Here is a 17171-nt window from a genome sequence, read left to right on the forward strand (position 1 = left end):
ATCCTTTTTGTGGTGAAAGCACTAAAAATTAACTGACCCTCTGTTCACAAAGATCTTTATCATTTAATTCTCAGAACCAAAGGGCATCTTAATGCCACCAGAGTGGGAGGAGAGGAAAGAGACAGTCCACATTATTTCACAGACTTCAGTGACGGCTTTCACAAAGCCACACAGCAGCACAGCTCGGGATGTTCCCCTCCCACTGCCCTCAGCCAACTGCAAGAGAGTCAGTGAGTGGAAGCACTAATCAATCACTGGGGTTTGCATTCCTCCCCCAGCCACTTCTCCTGACTGTTGGGATGACAGTTGCATCATCTTCATGTGTTACCCTGTTTTTAAAATCTACTTGCAGATTAGCACAGAACATAAAAACAGTTTTCTGGAAGGGATGGCTGATGCTTTGTGAGTCTTCATGTAAATTTTAGCCACAGAGAAAAAACAAAAACAACTCTTGGAATTGCTGAAATCTGGTCCACAAACCCAGTACTGAATCTGGGTTTCTTTTACTTAAAGAAGGTACAGCGATAAAAGGCAAGAAAACAATTTTTCCCCCTAAATACTTGAAAGAAAATGTATTTGTTACTTCCCTCAATAGCTGCAGTTTCAAGCATGCCAAAACAACAAAAAGAAAAGGTCACTAGTGCTGACACATCCCTCTTCTACATTCAAAAGATGGAAGGAAAAGCCCTTATTTCCCTTTCTGTACTTGGCTTCTCCTTGCCTGTGCTACCCCAGAGCTCCCTGGGGTTTGGTTCACCATGATGGCAAGGCCTGCTGCCCTCTTCATCCTTTCAAAAGTGTAGCATTCAGCCTTCTCTTCACTGGGGACTGTCCTGGTGCTTATGAGGCGAAATCCATCTTTGAGCAAAGTGTCAAGCAGCAGGCCTAGCACGTTAGTACCATTAATCAGCTTTCTCTTATCAGGCTTTATGGAAACATACCTAAAATCAGAGGGAAAAGCAAAAAGGAAAAAGCAGTTACAACACACTTTAACTACTTTACAGCACAGATCAGCCCAGCTGCACTGTGTTTACAGCAACCAAGGCTCCAGATATTTTTTTCTTCTTTTAAGGAGGACTTGACTCTTTCCTTCATTAAGAGTAATTCTCAGTTCATCCAGTTATGTGCTGGGGAATAAGCACTTCCCTTTCACACCCTCCTCCACCACAAAATTTACTTTCTTAAGAAATATCTGTGACAACCCCCATCTTGTCTCAACAGAGGAGAAATAAGCAACTAAGCAACAGGCTCTGCAATGCTGCAAGTTTTTCAGGTAAGAGTAAACAATGGACAGCAGAGTCACATTCACCCCAAGAGCATCACTCTCCAACACACAGGATCTCTCTCTACAAACAGTGACATTTATTGCAAAGTTACCTTGTACAGCAGGTCGTGTGGTAACAAATATTAAAATCACTTTCACATGGCCTCAAATGGTTTTATTTGATATAAAGTAGAGTGTAAGAATCTATCCAGACATTCTGAGGAGCAGAAGTCAGGTAAAAATACTATTACAAAATGTATAAACTGACAGGTGAAACTGTTCCACAGTTCACAGGCAAGTACACCAAACATTCATGGAAAGCACAAGAAAGGCAAAAAAGTCCATGTCACCACAAAGACTAAGGAAATAGAAATCCAGCAAGGCAACATGATCAAATTTTACTTATTTCATTACTCAAGATCAGCTTTTCTATTGATCTGCAAAGGGAAATTTTTACTAATTCTGAAGAAATAAATGAAAAAATCAGAAATATTTTCCCCACTACTTAAGTTGCCATAACCTACTCAACCAATTGCTAGTCCATTAAAATTAGTAATATGTTATAAAATTAAGGTTTGGCACACAAACATATATATTGCTTCACAAATGCAAAGTAGTTTTTATTCTAATTGTTTAGCCAGAGAAAGCTGGAAGAAAGATAAACTTTATTTTCTTTAAAAAACAATCAAAAGACTGCTGTGTTGGTTCATATATTCAAATAGAATATTTTTGGAAATATTTCAATGAAATTTCCATAAAATTCCAGATGTTCTAACAGCCACAGAGGACAAATTAGGTTAACATTTTCTTATACAGTAAGAACATGTCTCCATACAATAGAGACATCCAGCAAAAGATAGTTTAAAAAAACCTAAGTAGTCATTAGAATACAATACTGCTATCACAAAAATTACTGATACACAGTTATCTTAATAAAAACAGAACCTGGGCCTGAATTCAAAGAAAATCCACTGTGAAGCATATAGTCAATAATTTGTTTTTTTCTCCCTCCCCCTAATAAAAAGTTCTACAAAAGCTTTCCAGTCCTCAAAATGCTGTCTCAGTTACAATGAAGTTTTTAACCCTTCTTGCCATTCTCTGTTTCCTGTTTTCCATATGAAAGCCTTTTGCACCATAAGCTAGTGGAGATTTTAGGCTTCCACCCAGTAATTTACTTTACTTTGTTTCCTTACTGTGTTTTTCATGTTCTGTGGAAGGCGATACTGTGAAATCCTAAAGTGAGTGAGGAGGAAATTGCAGAGAGAGAGAAAAACCCAAGAGCACTTACAAACAAACATCAAGAACAGTACTTCAGGAAGCTGAGAACAGGCAAATCAGTGTAACAAATTAAACTGGCTGTTTCAGAACTAGAAAAAGATAACATTGAACAGAAAGAAGGAAACATATTTCTTTTCTTTCAGTTTCTTTAAAATGAGCTTTGCTAGCACATAGTGTGCACTTCATGAACTGCAAGTCACAAAGACGTGTCTGTAATGAGAAGTCACTCCAGAGACAGTACCTGGCCACGAACTGGTCACCAGCAGAATACTCAGTCCCACACAGAAAAACCATATCATGATGAGAGGGTCTTTCCAAAGGAAGTGGAACGAGTGGTTTCTGGGAAGGAAAAGGGCTGTTCCAGCCCTGTCCTGACTGCTGCCCTGTAAACACAGTGATCTGCTCAGCTAGTGCCTCAATGGTGGTACTGCAGGAACCAAAGATCCGGAAAAAGGCCTGCATTTCTTGGAGAGAAAAACGCACTTCCAAGATCTCCAGCCTTGGCTTCAGCAAATGTTCTTGGCTCAGGAGGTTGGCCAGGGGGTAGAGTCCATAGAATTCTGCTTCTCTCTGCAGCCTCTGATAGTCTGAGAAATCAGTTGGTAAGGAAACCTGGAGAGTCCTCAAGAAGTCCATGATGTAACTAAACAAAGCTCCATCTCTGTCCACAAAAAACTCTCCATTCACCAGTTTAAATTCCTGGTCATCGTCACTCACCATGCGTGCCAGCCTGGACTCGGGGAACTGCTGCAAGGTGGAAGCCCGGGTTACAAACCTCACACCTCCCACACTCAGAACGACCACCTCCCGACTACTCATGGCTGCCTCAGCCACTCAGGAACTGCAGGTCCCCGATCTACACCTCTGTGACTTGATCCTTCCTAACCTGCAAGGCAGCTGCAAAAACCATTGCATGCTTTTAGCAAGTGTTTGGAGTGAGGTGTGGAGCAGCAACAGGATTCCCAGGCAACAAAGATGTAAATATCATGTACAATAGTTTTGTTTGCTGGGTTTGGTTGCTTGGAGACTTTGAACTCTTGGAATTTAATGTTTTATTTTTGAGATGAACAGCTTGCAAGGACTACCAGAATACAGTGAATTGACTGTCGCAATTTATGAGACCTTGAGAGAGGCCAACAAATATTCCTGAAGGATGGCACACATTATATTTGTTTTCTAGAAATGTCAGTTCAACATTTTCATTCCATACACTGCTGTTCACACTACCACTGCAAAAAGAGGTTAAATGTGCTTCAGGCAAGACATTTCAGTACCGTATGCTCTGGAAGAAGGGCACTTCAGAGAACTCAAGCTTAAGGTTCCCTTTAAATCATTGTATCTAAGGCCAAGTCAATACAAACAGAAAATTCAATTAGCTCCTCAAACAAGATACACAAAAATACAGCAACAGCACAAGAACCTATACAAGGTTCTTCAAACACCACCAACATCCATACACCTGCTGCATCACACAACCTGTTCCAGGAATCATCCAGTCATTTTTCCTGGCTTTTGGAATTGCAATCTGGAGAGGCAGAGAGGGACAGGAGAGCAGCTGTTTTACTTGCCACCTCTGCAGGGTTAGAGCCCAGGCTGCCTTCCTGTGGCAGACCCCTGCATGCCTTTCACTGCACTAAGTTCTTTATGTTAAGGCCAGTCTTTAAGAAAGCGTGGCTCCAGAGAAACATGGATCTAACAAAACAGCCCAGCTACCCCAACAATTTGATGCTGGAAAAGTAAACTGCAAAGTATGAACTCTCTGCAAAGCACATACCATCCTGTAGCTTGTTCTTATTATTACCTCTAGAATTTATGCTTGCCCTGAAGAAACATGTTTGTATAGAACATGTATCTGAATGCACAGGGTAATTACAGTATTTGGTTATACAAAAAGATACCCCATAAAACCAAACCAAAACATACAGCTATTTCAGAGAGAAGTAACATTGTCAGATAGAAGCTGGTTCCAGAAAATGAATGATGCACGCTGCATTTTGCAGTGGAAGGGCAGTCCTCAGCAAACCTGTCAGCACAGTGCTCACCTCAGTTATAACTCTTCTTCCTCTTTCCAAATGATCTCCCCGTTAGAATGTTTTTAAAACTACAATCTTTTACCTTATTCTACATTAACATCAAACTAAAGATACAGTTTGGCCCTATATTTTGGTAAGGAAAATGATTTACGGTGAGTAATATTCCCATAATCGCCACTGAAAGAAGAATCCACAAAATGTTTTTCAAAGCTCCATTTCATTTTCTGGTTTAGCAGTACTCAAACTATGGGAACATTATGAATGTTTTGGAATCATTTTGAATCTAGAATGTTTCATTGAAGTCTGAAAAGACCAATTAATTTAAGAAGTTCCATGTTTTCTCCCCCAGATCTCTCTTAGTTCTTATATTCCAGCAGACACTTCACAACAGTTTATATTTGCACACAAACTGTGCGACGTTATCCAGTACAACCAACGTATAGTTTTTACACTTTTCTCTTAAGAGTGAAGCTCCATCTGTCATCTGTTCCCAGTAAAAGACTGCATGATCTGCTATCTCCACGGTATCTGCCAAATAGGACAAGCAAATTGTAAGGAACTGAGATTTCCAGCACTGGAGATTGTCAATGACCGACTCCACAAAGGACATTCTGGTGACAGCAAGAATGAGCAAGAAAATAAGAGAGTTCACTATAAATCTGCGTGAAAAGACTGAGGGAATCTTGAATTTGAAAGTGTTGCTTTCCTGAGGCAAGGAAAGTTTGTCCACATCAACAAGCTTTATTCCATTCCACTGGCTGGTATCAAAGCTCTTCATTGTGGGACTGATGTCCACAGTGGAACAAGGTAAAGGGGTTTCTTTGAGCACCTTGATTTTTTCCCTGAACTCCTGCATCTGCTGCAGAAATATAATGGGCTCGGACACATCTTTGAAGGCCTCTGCAATGTTAAAAGCCATCCGCTGCTCTTGCAGAATGGTGTTCAGTTTATTGATTTCCGGATCGTAGGCCTGCATCACCGCAAGCTTCATGGTCTCAAAGTCAGACAGAATCTCATTTCTCTTCTGCTCCAGCGTGTGCTGCAGCTTCTCAAAGAACTCCTTCACTTTGTCAGAATCTTTCGTCAGCATCTGCAGAGCTTTCCTCTTGCTGGTCTCTAAGGTATCCAGCCGTGAGAGGGCATCTCCACAACGCCAAGTTTCAAAGCCCTGGAACAAGGTTTCAAAAGCCCGCTTCTCCTGGGAATAAGCTTCTTCAATGGAACAGAAAACATGCTTTGTGTGGTCACCACGGGTGGCACAAACCCCACAGATCAGCTGCATGTCTGTCCTGCAAAAAATGTTAAGGGGTTGCCCGCTGTGCACTTTGCACACAGGCATTTTTGGAGTTACTTTGATTTTGTTGTACTTCTCCACGATACCCTTCAGGGAATAGTTGACCTGCAAGCTGTTGACTCCAGTGACAGGAGTCTCCTTTCTGCATGTGGGGCACTTGAAAGGGGATGGCCTCCAAAGCACATTCCGCACATTTCCCTCAAGAATTCCTTCCAGACACTTTCTGCAGAAATTGTGTGAACAGGGCAGGACACGAGGATCGTCAAACAGGCTACAGCAAATGGGACAGGTCAGATCTTCCTCTAAGAGCTCCATCATGTCCTAGGAAAGAGAAAAAAGATGGTAACAGAACTTAAAAAACGTATTTCTCCCTCAAGGAGACCATACAAAGACCAATTTCCATCTGAGACATGTTTCAGTGAGAAAAGGATGTATTTTTTCCTCCAGAATCCTTAAGACAGAGCCTCAGCTGGGTTTTTGCAGCCAGTCCCCCTTAGCTGTGGTACCTGGCCAGCAAATGGCAGGCACAAGAATGGTGCAATGCTCAGGCAAACCATTTTTTGGACTCTCAACTAGAAATGCTGGAAAAGAACACTTGCCAATCCCACCAAGGATTCTTAAAGAACATACCTCATGTACTCACAGTAACAGTGCAAGACTTACATCTTTCCTTGCTGATGCAATACACATAAATAGGATTTGCACAGAAGATACACAGCCAATATAGTCTGCTAAGATTTGATTACTTTCTACTTGCTCCACTCATCCAAAACTTCCAGTTTCAACCCCACGCACTGGTACTGTAGACAATACTAAAAGTGACTGAAAAAGCCCTGTTGCAGTGTTTCTGCTGCTACAGAATACATAATGTGTCTTTCTGCTCTACCTGCAAGGCCAAAGGAGAGTCACCACTCTAAGAATTAGCGTTTCTCTTGCTCCTGCAGTATTTTTAAATAACCAACTGCATGTGCTACTATTGAGCCATTCAGCACCAAGTCAAAATACTTCAAATAACTTCAAACAACAGCCACCCATAATCCTTGATAATTCATCATGAAACAAAACTGTGAAACATTTTTGCTCATCTGCAATCTCTATTTCCAATTCCATTCTCACAGCATTCACACCCCAGGAATTTCTTTCTGTGGAGAGAACCTACAGGAAGAATATTTATCATGTAATCCTTCCTACTGGAAGGTCTCAGTGAAAGGACCCAGTGCACTGCCCTCCCCCCACCTCTAACTAAAGCCAAGTTCTCAGATGCAGACACCTTGTAACTTACAGCATGCTCTAAGAAAACAAATAGACAATAAAGACCAAAGTAGGTGACAGTCTGTATCATCCAAAGCTCTCATACACTTTGTTTTGAGCTATAATTAGAAAGATGCTTCCCTTGCATAAATTCCTTCCATATTATACAACATTTATTCATATATATGTAATAAAATTCCTCTTATAAATTGAAAGACATCACAGAAAAGTGCATCAAAGTACTGCAAGTACTGCTGCGACATCAAGGCATGTGAATGAGCTCTTAATTAGTTTTGATGTAATTTCTAAGGTTTCTGTCCCCTCAAAGAAATATGAAGTGGAAAACACGGGAGCCAAGAACAGAGCTGCAAGGGAAGATCCACGCTGCACAGGAGACAAGAAGAGTAATAAAAACAATACTACTGACCCAAGGAAAGCAAAGTTCACTATCAGGAAGAAAAGTGAGGTCAGTCCTGACTTTCCTTCACAAAAGGACCAACAGTCCCAGTAAGACTTCACAGTAAAAGCTATTCTTGGGAAGTGTAAGCAAACCTCCCATGCTTTCCAAGTGAGGAGGAGGGATTGTCACAACCTGAAAATTCAGTAGGACTTCTCAGTGGGCTGAACAAAGACAGCAGTCCAGTGTCAGGGAACTCTTATCCTTTATTATACAGCCACCTTAACTCCCACAGCCATCCTGCTATTTAGTTGTAGAGGTGTTGGCTGACAAGCTCTTGACTTTTACAATGAACTTTACCAAGCTCCTGACTCTTCCAGCAAACTTCAGCACAGAGCAAGGGGTAAAATCCAATTGCTGGGATAGAACAAGAGAGGAGAGAGTAAAAAGGGAAAACAGAGAAAGTGAAGGAAAAAGACCACCAGTCCTTAGATCCCATATTGGTCCTGCCACTATGTATGGTCCAGACCTGAGATCAACAAAAGCCTGGGACCAATCCCTCCCTTTTAAAGTTTCCCTAGGGCACATCCCTTCATTTTTTTGTGCCATTTGCTGCTGCTGGCACACGCACAGTGAGCCCTTAGAGCCCTTCAGGAAATGAGGGGGGGGGCTGGGAGCCTGTGGTGGGCTGGGAGCCCCCTTTAGTGAGGTGCCCAGGACTTGGCCCTTCTCTTGCTGCAGGCACACTAACCGTGAGCCTTCAGGCCGACTAACAAGCCCAGCAATGAAAGGGAAGCTGGCTCACAACAGCTCTTCCCTGCCTCAGCAGGACCCTCCCTCCCAATCCCAACTTTCCTGTGACAGCACAACAGTCAGAATGCTTGAGACAACCATGCTTATGTACTTACGCCCCTCCATATATTTTCTGTGCTTGCTGGAAAAAAGAGACTTTGGAAAAGTTGCCAGCTTTTTTACTCAGAACTGAAGTCAGGAGGCAGAAGAAGCCACCACCTGCAACTGAGGAAAAAGTCCCAGAGAAAAGATCTAATAACCCTTACTAATGGGTTTCCTGTAAGCCCACAGATCCCATTCAAAAACCTCATTTTCTGTGAGGAGAATGTAGTTTTGAAGCACCTCTCACGCTCTCAAAGCAACGTTTCTCTTCCATCTTTTTCCTAGTGCTAAAAATAATGGGATGACAGGAAGATGGTATGGAGGTATTCATCCCTCCACTCTTGAATCTTCCTTTTTGTGAGCAGCTCTCTCTTTCCAACTTGTACTCATAGCTTTAAGCCACAGTAGCAACACAAAGATCAGTTCAGCTCATGTGCTAAGAGGATAATAACTACAAAACTAAAATGACAGTTTTCCATCTCTAAGTAAATGGAAATGCACAGGGCAGAAAATATTTGCTCTGGTCCATCTCCTTTACCAGGGAGGATTTTACTTCCCAGTTAGGGAGCTGGAAAAGCAACTTTGCATGCCTGACAGCAAGAACTGCAAACCCATGCAGAAAATGCTTACTGTAACACTTTCCATCAAAATTGCAGGACAAACACTAAAGATTTTCGCACTCCTAAAAATACAAAAAACACACACAAAAAGTCTTCATGATCCAACTAAAACTGTCCTGTTGCGTTTCAACCCCACTTACTGAATTACATAATTATGCTTCATAAATATAACCATTTCAAAACCTTTATACAAGATCATTAAAACCAATGGATTTTTTAAAAATAAATGGGCAGGTCTATTAACTTCCCCCCCTCCCCCTCTTACAACACCAGAAATGCCAAACCAAAAATACTGAAGACCTGTATGACTGGTTGGACAGATTAACTTCTGTCTTCTTTAATTTCAGACAGTAAATTGTCTGTGGATTGAAACATCCCTTAGCAACCTGGTATTTGTGTGATGATTTAAACTTTTCCACTGGGAATTTCTCTGTGTAACGTCTGACCCAGGTTTGGGTGGCCCTGGAATTCCCCACTTGTAGCACACAGACCAAAAGCATCTCTGGGTACAAACCCAATAGATGTCACCCATCAGAAATAGCAACTTGCACAGTTTTATCATTAGGAAGAAGAATGACAAGCAACATCAAACCATAAAAGCAAAAACAACCACACTCCAGACAAAAATTCATTTAGCATGCTTCTCAGCACAGAAGTTTGGTTTATCAGCCAGCAGCATGCTGAAAGTGAAACCAGAATTTCACCAGGCTTCAAAACAACCAAAAAGATTCCTGCAATGGTGTGTAACTGTTCGAAATGAGACTTGACCAAGTGAAGCTACATTTCTACAAGCAGCTGAGCTAGTCAGGAGAGGTCACATCTCCCTTCCTTGGCAAGGACCCTGGTCTGTGTCAGGACCCCTATGAGCAATTTCACCAGCCTTCCCACAGAGGGGAAGGGAGATGGAAGATCCTCCTTCCAGCAGCTATGATCTTAACCCTGTTCACTCCACTAAGAGAAACTGCAATCTAACGGAGGGTCATTGTATCCATTTTATTGGGGAACACCTGATCTCCATGAGCAGTAGGCAACACAGGATCATAGAATGTTAAGGGACTGAAAAGGACTTTGAAGATTATCTAGTCCCAACTCCCCCTGCCATGGGCAGGGACACTAACCACTAGACCAGGTTGCCAAAGGTCTTACCCAATCTGGCCTTGAACACTGCCAGGACTGAGGCATCCACAACCTCCCTGGGCAACCTGTTCCAGTGTCACTGCTCCTACAGTAAAGAATTTCTTCCCAATATCTAAACAAAATTTCCCCTCTTTCAGTTTGTACACATCACTCCTTGTTCTGTCACTATAGTTCCTGATGAAGAGTCCCTCTCTAGCTTCCCTGTAGACCCCTTTCAGCTACTGGAAGGCTGCTATCCAGACAGCCAAAAACACCTGGGTAAATTGCCCATGCTTCAAAGCTGGTATTTCATGGCCAAAGGTTTTTCCAGGAGCACCAGGCAGATCCAACATGTCATGACTCTACAACGGCAGGAAGGCCGGAAGAAATAAGCGATCTGTGCTCGGTGCATTCACAGCCCCATGAACACCGTTTCACCCCCAGGGCTGGCCGGTCTGTCGAGCGCAGGGGCTGCCCCAACGCTGGCCCCGCGCTCATCCCCATTGTCCCTAGACCTGGCAGAGGCTCCCTTGCCGCTCCTGGTTACAACCTCCCTCTCCAATTCCAGCGGGGAATCGCCCCTAAACGACGGCACTGCAGCCAGCCGCCGGCCCTGGCTTCCGCGGGGGTCTCAGCGCTCTGCCGGGCACCGCAGCCCGGGGCAGGGAGGCCCTGACGGTCCGCCGAGCACAGCGGGCATGGCGGCTGCCGGCGCTACCGGCGCTCCGGCCGCGGCGTCCCTCGCCGCCTCTCACAAAGCCGCGGCCTGCGCTCGGCGGGCCGGGCCCGCCCGTCCTGCCGCCCCCTGGCCCCGCTACTCACCATGGCAGCCGGGGCCGCGGGGCTCCGGCCAGGCGGGGGCCCGGCCGCCTCGGTCACTCGCTCGGCTCGCCGCGCTCCCGCCCCGGCCGCCGCCCGCCTTCCGGGCCCGCCGCTCCCGCCCCGCCGCCCGGCCCTGGCCCGCCGGAGCCACCGGCCGGGAGCTGCTGCCCCGCCGTCCCACCCACCTTGGCCCGCGGCCGCCGATCCGGCCCCGGGGCAGGAGCTGCTGCGGCTCTTCCCTTCCTCCGTTTGCCTGCGAGCGGCCGGGAAGGCCTCCGGAGCTGCCGGGAGAGGGCCGGCGGTGGATGCTGCCTGCCTAAGGCGGCGGCCGAGGCTGCAGCCTGTGCCTCCGCCGAGATATATACGGGATTCTGTTGTTTGTTAACTCTGTTAAATTACACTTGAGCCTGCAGCTCACATGGCGCACGTTGCACAGCCTAAGGAGGGGCGCTGCTGGGTGACAATCCTGCTGGGGATCTGCCACCTTCCGAAAGCACTTATTAAAAGAAAACATAATTTGAGACAGATAGCCTTATGTGCTTCATAAAAGGAGAGTGATTCATTCTTATTTGCTTGAACACACTGGTTATACCGTTTCCAGCTGGTGAATCTCTTCAAGACTTAACGTGGCCTGTAAAAGCAGTGCAGCTTTTCCACAAAACATTGACTAGTCCCAGGGAAATGGAGCAGAAGAGATCCCATGTCCACTTGAAAGAGCATTCTAGTTACAGGACTATGAAACTGAATCTGGAAGTGCTGAGATGTCAGAGGACCTTTGTGTTGGGTATCTCTTTTGCAGTTCTGATAGTTATCAGTTAACAGAAAAGGTCTCACATCAAAGTAAAACTGAACTTATTTTCAAGTTAGACTTTGTGAAATACTACATCAAAAGCTGTTCTCATATGTACATACTCTGCTTCTGCACCCACTCCCCTACTCTGCCCCCACTGCAGTCCCGTCACACATCAGCACAGGGGAGACTCTTCACCTCTAGGACTACTCACTCCAGGAACATCACAAATTGTATTTTTATCAAATGAAGCTCCCTTGCACATCTGACATACTTCTTCTCATTATTTAGGAATCTGGATCTTAAAAGCCATTCAATAACGTTACTGAATTATAAGGTTATGCTTCCCCAATTCACTGCAGTCAGTTACTCCTCACCTTCTCTCCTTGCTGTCCACCCAAGCTGGCCTGCCTGCTCAGCTGAACTCAATGGGAACAGTTTGACCAGGGACAAGCATTTTTGAAAATCCCTTTCAGAGTGCTTGCACACTGAGGCATTTCTTCCACTATCCACTGGAGAACAGCCCCAGCAGGTAGAGTTGCAGCACAAAAGCAACTGAGACCTTCAGATGTATTCCAACATCCTGCTTGTTTCTAATTGTCCAGCATCTTGTTTGCTGTTTAATAAAAACAAGTAATTCCAGGTAGTTTCCCTCAGCCACCTAAGCTGCTTTCAACTGATATCCCAATGCTTGCGCATTTACATTTGCTGAGTACTCCTTGTCTACACATACCCAACAGCCACTTTTATATCAAAAATTTCTGGGTCCTATTAATCTTCTCTGTAATTTTATGGTTAAAGATTAACAACAACATGGCATTTTAGATTTCTCACTCATTATTTCCATGTATTTTTTGTATAACATTTTCCCCATTATATTTTTAGAGTATGTTTTATTTTCTATTTGTTCTTTGGGCTGGTCTCCTTATGAATGACGAAGGAGCTGAATGGGTGGAAGAGTGGTTGCCTGCCCACCTGGGATAATGCCTCTTCGTTAGGTCCACTTGAAAATGTTCTTGTCCCTCCTTGCCTTTGATTTCTTCTGTCAAAGAGGAAAGCTTAAACTTCTGGGCAAACATACAGCAGGGTTTCTGTGCTTGGTGCACAGAAACGCTGCTCAGCCAGCACCCTACTTTAGTGTCTCACGGCTGTCCTGAGCATAATCAAATAGAATTTGGTCACTCTTCTATTTCTTATCTGAGTCACACACAACTGTAAGTCCATCTTTCTATACTTTTTAACTCAGCTTCAATAGCAGCACTTTCAGTAGCAGTTTGTTTATGAGCTTGCATTCCTGCATCCAAGAGCACAGTGTCTTCCCAAGGCACATCAAAGGCTGGTTGTAGAAGCTTCAGAGAAAAGCTGTGGCTGATGGAAAAGAACATTTGTAGATCTGTGGAGTAATACATAAACAAAGCCAAGGGAAATCTAGGCTCAAAGGAGAGGCACAGCTTGAAAGGAGGTGTTAGGATAAATGCCACTTAGTTATGGGAGGGTTGAAAATACAGGGGTAGAAATTTGGAAGGAATTATACAATAGTGGTAATTTCCAGATTTTCAAGACAAGCACCATATTTTTTGTAAGACAAAGGGCATTCATCTACTGTCATCTTTAAACTACAGAGAGAACCCAGATCATGGCTCTTCTAATAAACACTATGCCAGGAAATTTCTGAGACTGAAACTCAGAGTTGTGGTTCAGTCGGCGACCTCAGAGCTGACAGCTACTACTCCCCTTGTCTGTCCCAGCTCTGCCAGCCTCTGCAGATGCTCTACTGAGCTGATTCCACCCACTCAGTCAGCAGAATGCTATTCCCTTCTCTTTGTTGAGGTGAGTTTTGTGCTGATTCAACAAGTTAAATCAGCCCAACACAAGATTAGACAATCACCAGGTCTAACGTCAGAAGAGCGATGAAAAGAGGAGTAAGATTTTCCTCATCCAGTGGCAGCAAGCCATTAACGTGACTCAGGTTGCAACAGGTAACTCTACCCTGACAGGCAGATTCTCGGGGGGTTAAGCCAAGACAAGACTGTGCTACTGGCAAAAGTCATCATTCCTTCCTTTCCCCTTTCCTTAGTCATGCTTTCCTGAGGCCTCCTCTCTGCTGGCTGCAACACTCATGCAGCCACATGTTAAGCCAGATCAGCTTGCCAACAGAGCTGAAAGCTCACAAAAAAAAAAAAAAAAAAAAAAAAAAAAAAAGAAAGAAAGAAAGAAAAAAAGAAGAAAAAAGAAGAAAAAGAAAAGAAGTTTCCAGCAGGATCAATTTGGGCAGCCAGCTGATCCTGCAGCCAAACAAACACCAGTGCCAGGATGAGCCAGTGAGAGGGCCTGTTTTGGTGGCAGCCTGCACACACGTCAGCATAAACCAGAAGTGCCCCCACAGGCCATAATTTCACAAATGCTTCCAGCCAGCTATTGCCAGCACAGCTGCCAAAAGTAACACAGCCTTGCCCTCGGCCACACCAGCTGCTCATTCCAGGCTCCAGGCACCCGCTGTGCTTTGCTGGAGGAGAACTGATTGATAAATATAGCTGGAGTTAAAAGCAGCATTTTTTTTTCCTCCCAAATTTGTATTCCACATCAGTGAAGCACCTCTGAACCAAAGACCTGTTGGATTTTAATTGTCTCCTGCGGTGAAGCTCCAGGAAAAGAGGTGAGTTGAGGGCATTTTACAGTCTTAGCCTTGGCTGCAAACCTGCCTTCCCACTAAGGCTTCACGTCCCGTTACAGAGGTGTCAGACACACAGAATACACTCCAGCTTCAGGACAGAGACTTCTTGAAGGACTCTCCTTTATTCAGCTGTGCTGGGGTAAGCATACTCTCAATCTGAGGTGGATAATGTAGTCACTGTGGGAACCTAAATATGGACATGAATCTGCAAGAGCTTAGAGCAGCTTGATAAGAAGTTGCCGCAAGGTAACACAAATGAATAAATTATTCAAAACAGCTCCAGGTATCAAACACCTTACTGATATATAAATGTTTCACAACTATATTGTATCTAACTACATTTCTTTTCAACAGATACATCTGGACTATATTAAACATTCCAAACAAGGGATCAGAGAAAGCAGTTTCTTGTTATTGTTCCATAAAAGCTACTTTTAATACGGATTGTAGAAATCCTAGGCATTAAAAATCCATGAAGGATCATCAGCAACTGAAATGATCAACTGCTGTTTTGAGGTCTGAATTTCAGAGTCTGCCTTGATATCTGCAGGGTCTCTGCTGGCTATTTTAGCAGTCCTGAAAAGCTCTGTAGTTTTGCATACAGAACTTTGACCTACAGAGTTAACTAATATTCAGCACTTTGCCAGATTTTTCTGCAGAGGGACGTGGGGGGGAATCGATGATGAATTCAGTCAGCTCCTTAGCAAAATCCTATTTATTTACAAAGAATGTACAGCCACGTCCCATTTCCTTGCACGCAGAGGAAGCAAATGGGAGGGAGAACTGTACAGCAGTCCAAGTTTGCTGCTCCAGCCAGGATGCTTGCCCAGAAGAAGCTGTCCCTTGGCTTTTTCTCAGGGCCATACACCACTGCTTCTCCCACTGTCTGCTGGCTCTTGCGTGGTGTTTCCGGTCCCGGACATGCACACAGGCAAACACAGCTGCAACCAATCTGTGCTCTTGCTGCTGCACTCACAAGCAGTCCCTAGAAAAGTCTCCCTGACTTTCCCCAAATTAGTGCTTGCTCATACAAGTTAGCTCATCTTAGCACCACTTGGCCATGCACCCCTGTGCCATGGGCAGCAGTTTCTCGTTTTTAGCTATCTTATGCCATAAAAGAACTCAATTGCTCCTTCCTGAACAAAGCATGGCCAGCGTCCCTGTCAGTTTTAATGAGGCTTGGGCTTACCTATAGATCAAAGCTCTGCTCCAGTGGGTTTTGCTTGTATTGCATAAAGAGGAAAGGAGAAATGACCTCCAAAACAAAGAGAACAACAAGGAACACAATTAATTTCCATATGTAATTTCTTCTATGATTTGGCAAGCATCAGATTAACTGTGTAAAACAGAGGAGTTCCTACAGAAAGTTAATCCTCACAAGAACTACATTATGGTGAAGATTTCAAAAGTACAAGCACAACCTGTTTTTCATCTGAGACCTTGTCTGTATCATCCTCCAAACCACAGACCTGACCCTGGGAGTGGAAGGACTGCTTTCAATAAACAAACCTTGATTTTCCAGTCCTGCACCATCATTTACTTCTGTGCAAGTTGCATGGAGACATTACTAAATCCATTCCAACATACATAATAACTACTTTTTTACATTGGTTTTCACAGGTGTAAATGCCTCCACAAAGCACGCGGCAGTGGAGAAGCAGGTCCGATTGGTTTCTACTTGCAGGACAAAGAGGAATTATTTCTCTGAGAACAGATTAGTCATATATTACACTGTTGTAATGTGTGCTGCCACAATGGGAGAGAGCTGCCCTCTCCTGCAAATTTGGCATATCAGGGAACCTTTCTGAAACATACTTGTCTGAAGCCAGTAGATGTACTTGGCAGGGCTAATGAGAGACAGTTGTATTTCGTGAATGAAGCTCTAAGCCAGAGAATGAAACAAATCAATGACCATCATTTTCCTTCAGCAGGTCCTCCAAACAAGTCTGCATTTGTGAAATGGATGGGAGTGGTTGTGTTCTACTAGCATGGTTCCCAGACAAAATGTTTCTGCTGCTACTGTTCAAGGAAATAAAGTTAAAACACTGCAAGCAGCAAACATGTCTAGGCATGCTGAGCATAATTTTGCATCCAGTGTGGGAGGGTCCAAAATACTTGGCCACCCCAAGTGAAAGAAATGAACATTCAAGTAAGGCAGAAGCTGAATTAACCCTTGATTAGCAAGCACAATTATACTTCTAAATATTGAAGGCAAGATCTTCATTTCTCTGGGGCAGTTCTTTGTGCACTGTAAAGCTTTTGGTGCTCACACACTATAAACAGCCTGACAAGCACATTTACAAATACAGTGCTATCCTGCTGCAACTGTTCACCTCATCCTTCAAGAAAGTAATTTAGAGCTTAAATCTCTAGCTAAGTTTTCTTTTTATTTTCTTTTTTTTTTCTTTTTAAAACTATATTAACATTTATCTTTTAGCATTTACTGTAACAAATCCACAGGCAATAAAAATCCCACAGTGACTTAAATGAGACTAAATTTGTGAACAACAAACTACCAGTAAGAATCCCGATGCCCTCCATATGAAATAAATAAACATCAGTTTCCACCTAATATTTACTTCTTGGAAGTTCAAGACTAATCCCATTTGGCATATTTTAAGGAAGTGAGCTCTTGACCCCAAACATTTATGGGCTGTAATAGTAAGTCCAATAAAAAAAAAAGGAAGAACATTTTAAAGCTGCTCTTAAAATCAGATTGGTTTTAGGCACGATTTTGA

General features: G+C 43.7%; 2 protein-coding genes across 3 annotated transcripts; both read right to left on the reverse strand.

Moving 5' to 3' along the window:
• Positions 1–417: 417 nt before the first annotated feature.
• KCNRG (potassium channel regulator) lies at positions 418–3367 on the reverse strand. The gene is made up of 2 exons (XM_054271864.1): positions 2784–3367; positions 418–941 (listed from the first exon to the last, which is right to left on the reverse strand). Exons 1-2 carry the CDS (start codon positions 3359–3361, stop codon positions 689–691), a joined length of 831 nt encoding a protein of 276 aa, XP_054127839.1. The 5' UTR covers positions 3362–3367; the 3' UTR covers positions 418–688.
• Positions 3368–4957: 1590 nt separating this feature from the next.
• On the reverse strand, positions 4958–11382 carry TRIM13 (tripartite motif containing 13). Of its 2 annotated transcripts, none has more exons than XM_054271863.1 (2): positions 11155–11382; positions 4958–6190 (listed from the first exon to the last, which is right to left on the reverse strand). In XM_054271863.1, exon 2 carries the CDS (start codon positions 6185–6187, stop codon positions 4958–4960), a length of 1230 nt encoding a protein of 409 aa, XP_054127838.1. In that variant the 5' UTR covers positions 6188–6190; positions 11155–11382. The 2 variants fall into 2 exon arrangements, with proteins under 2 accessions (XP_054127838.1, XP_054127837.1); XM_054271862.1 differs by lacking the exon at positions 11155–11382 and adding an exon at positions 10970–11038.
• Between the last annotated feature and the right edge of the window lie 5789 nt (positions 11383–17171).

This window comes from Melozone crissalis, unplaced genomic scaffold (assembly GCF_028551555.1).
Source record: "Melozone crissalis strain CALT ecotype California unplaced genomic scaffold, PUWL_Pcris_2 ptg000013l_1, whole genome shotgun sequence".
Taxonomy (NCBI): Eukaryota; Metazoa; Chordata; class Aves; order Passeriformes; family Passerellidae; genus Melozone; species Melozone crissalis.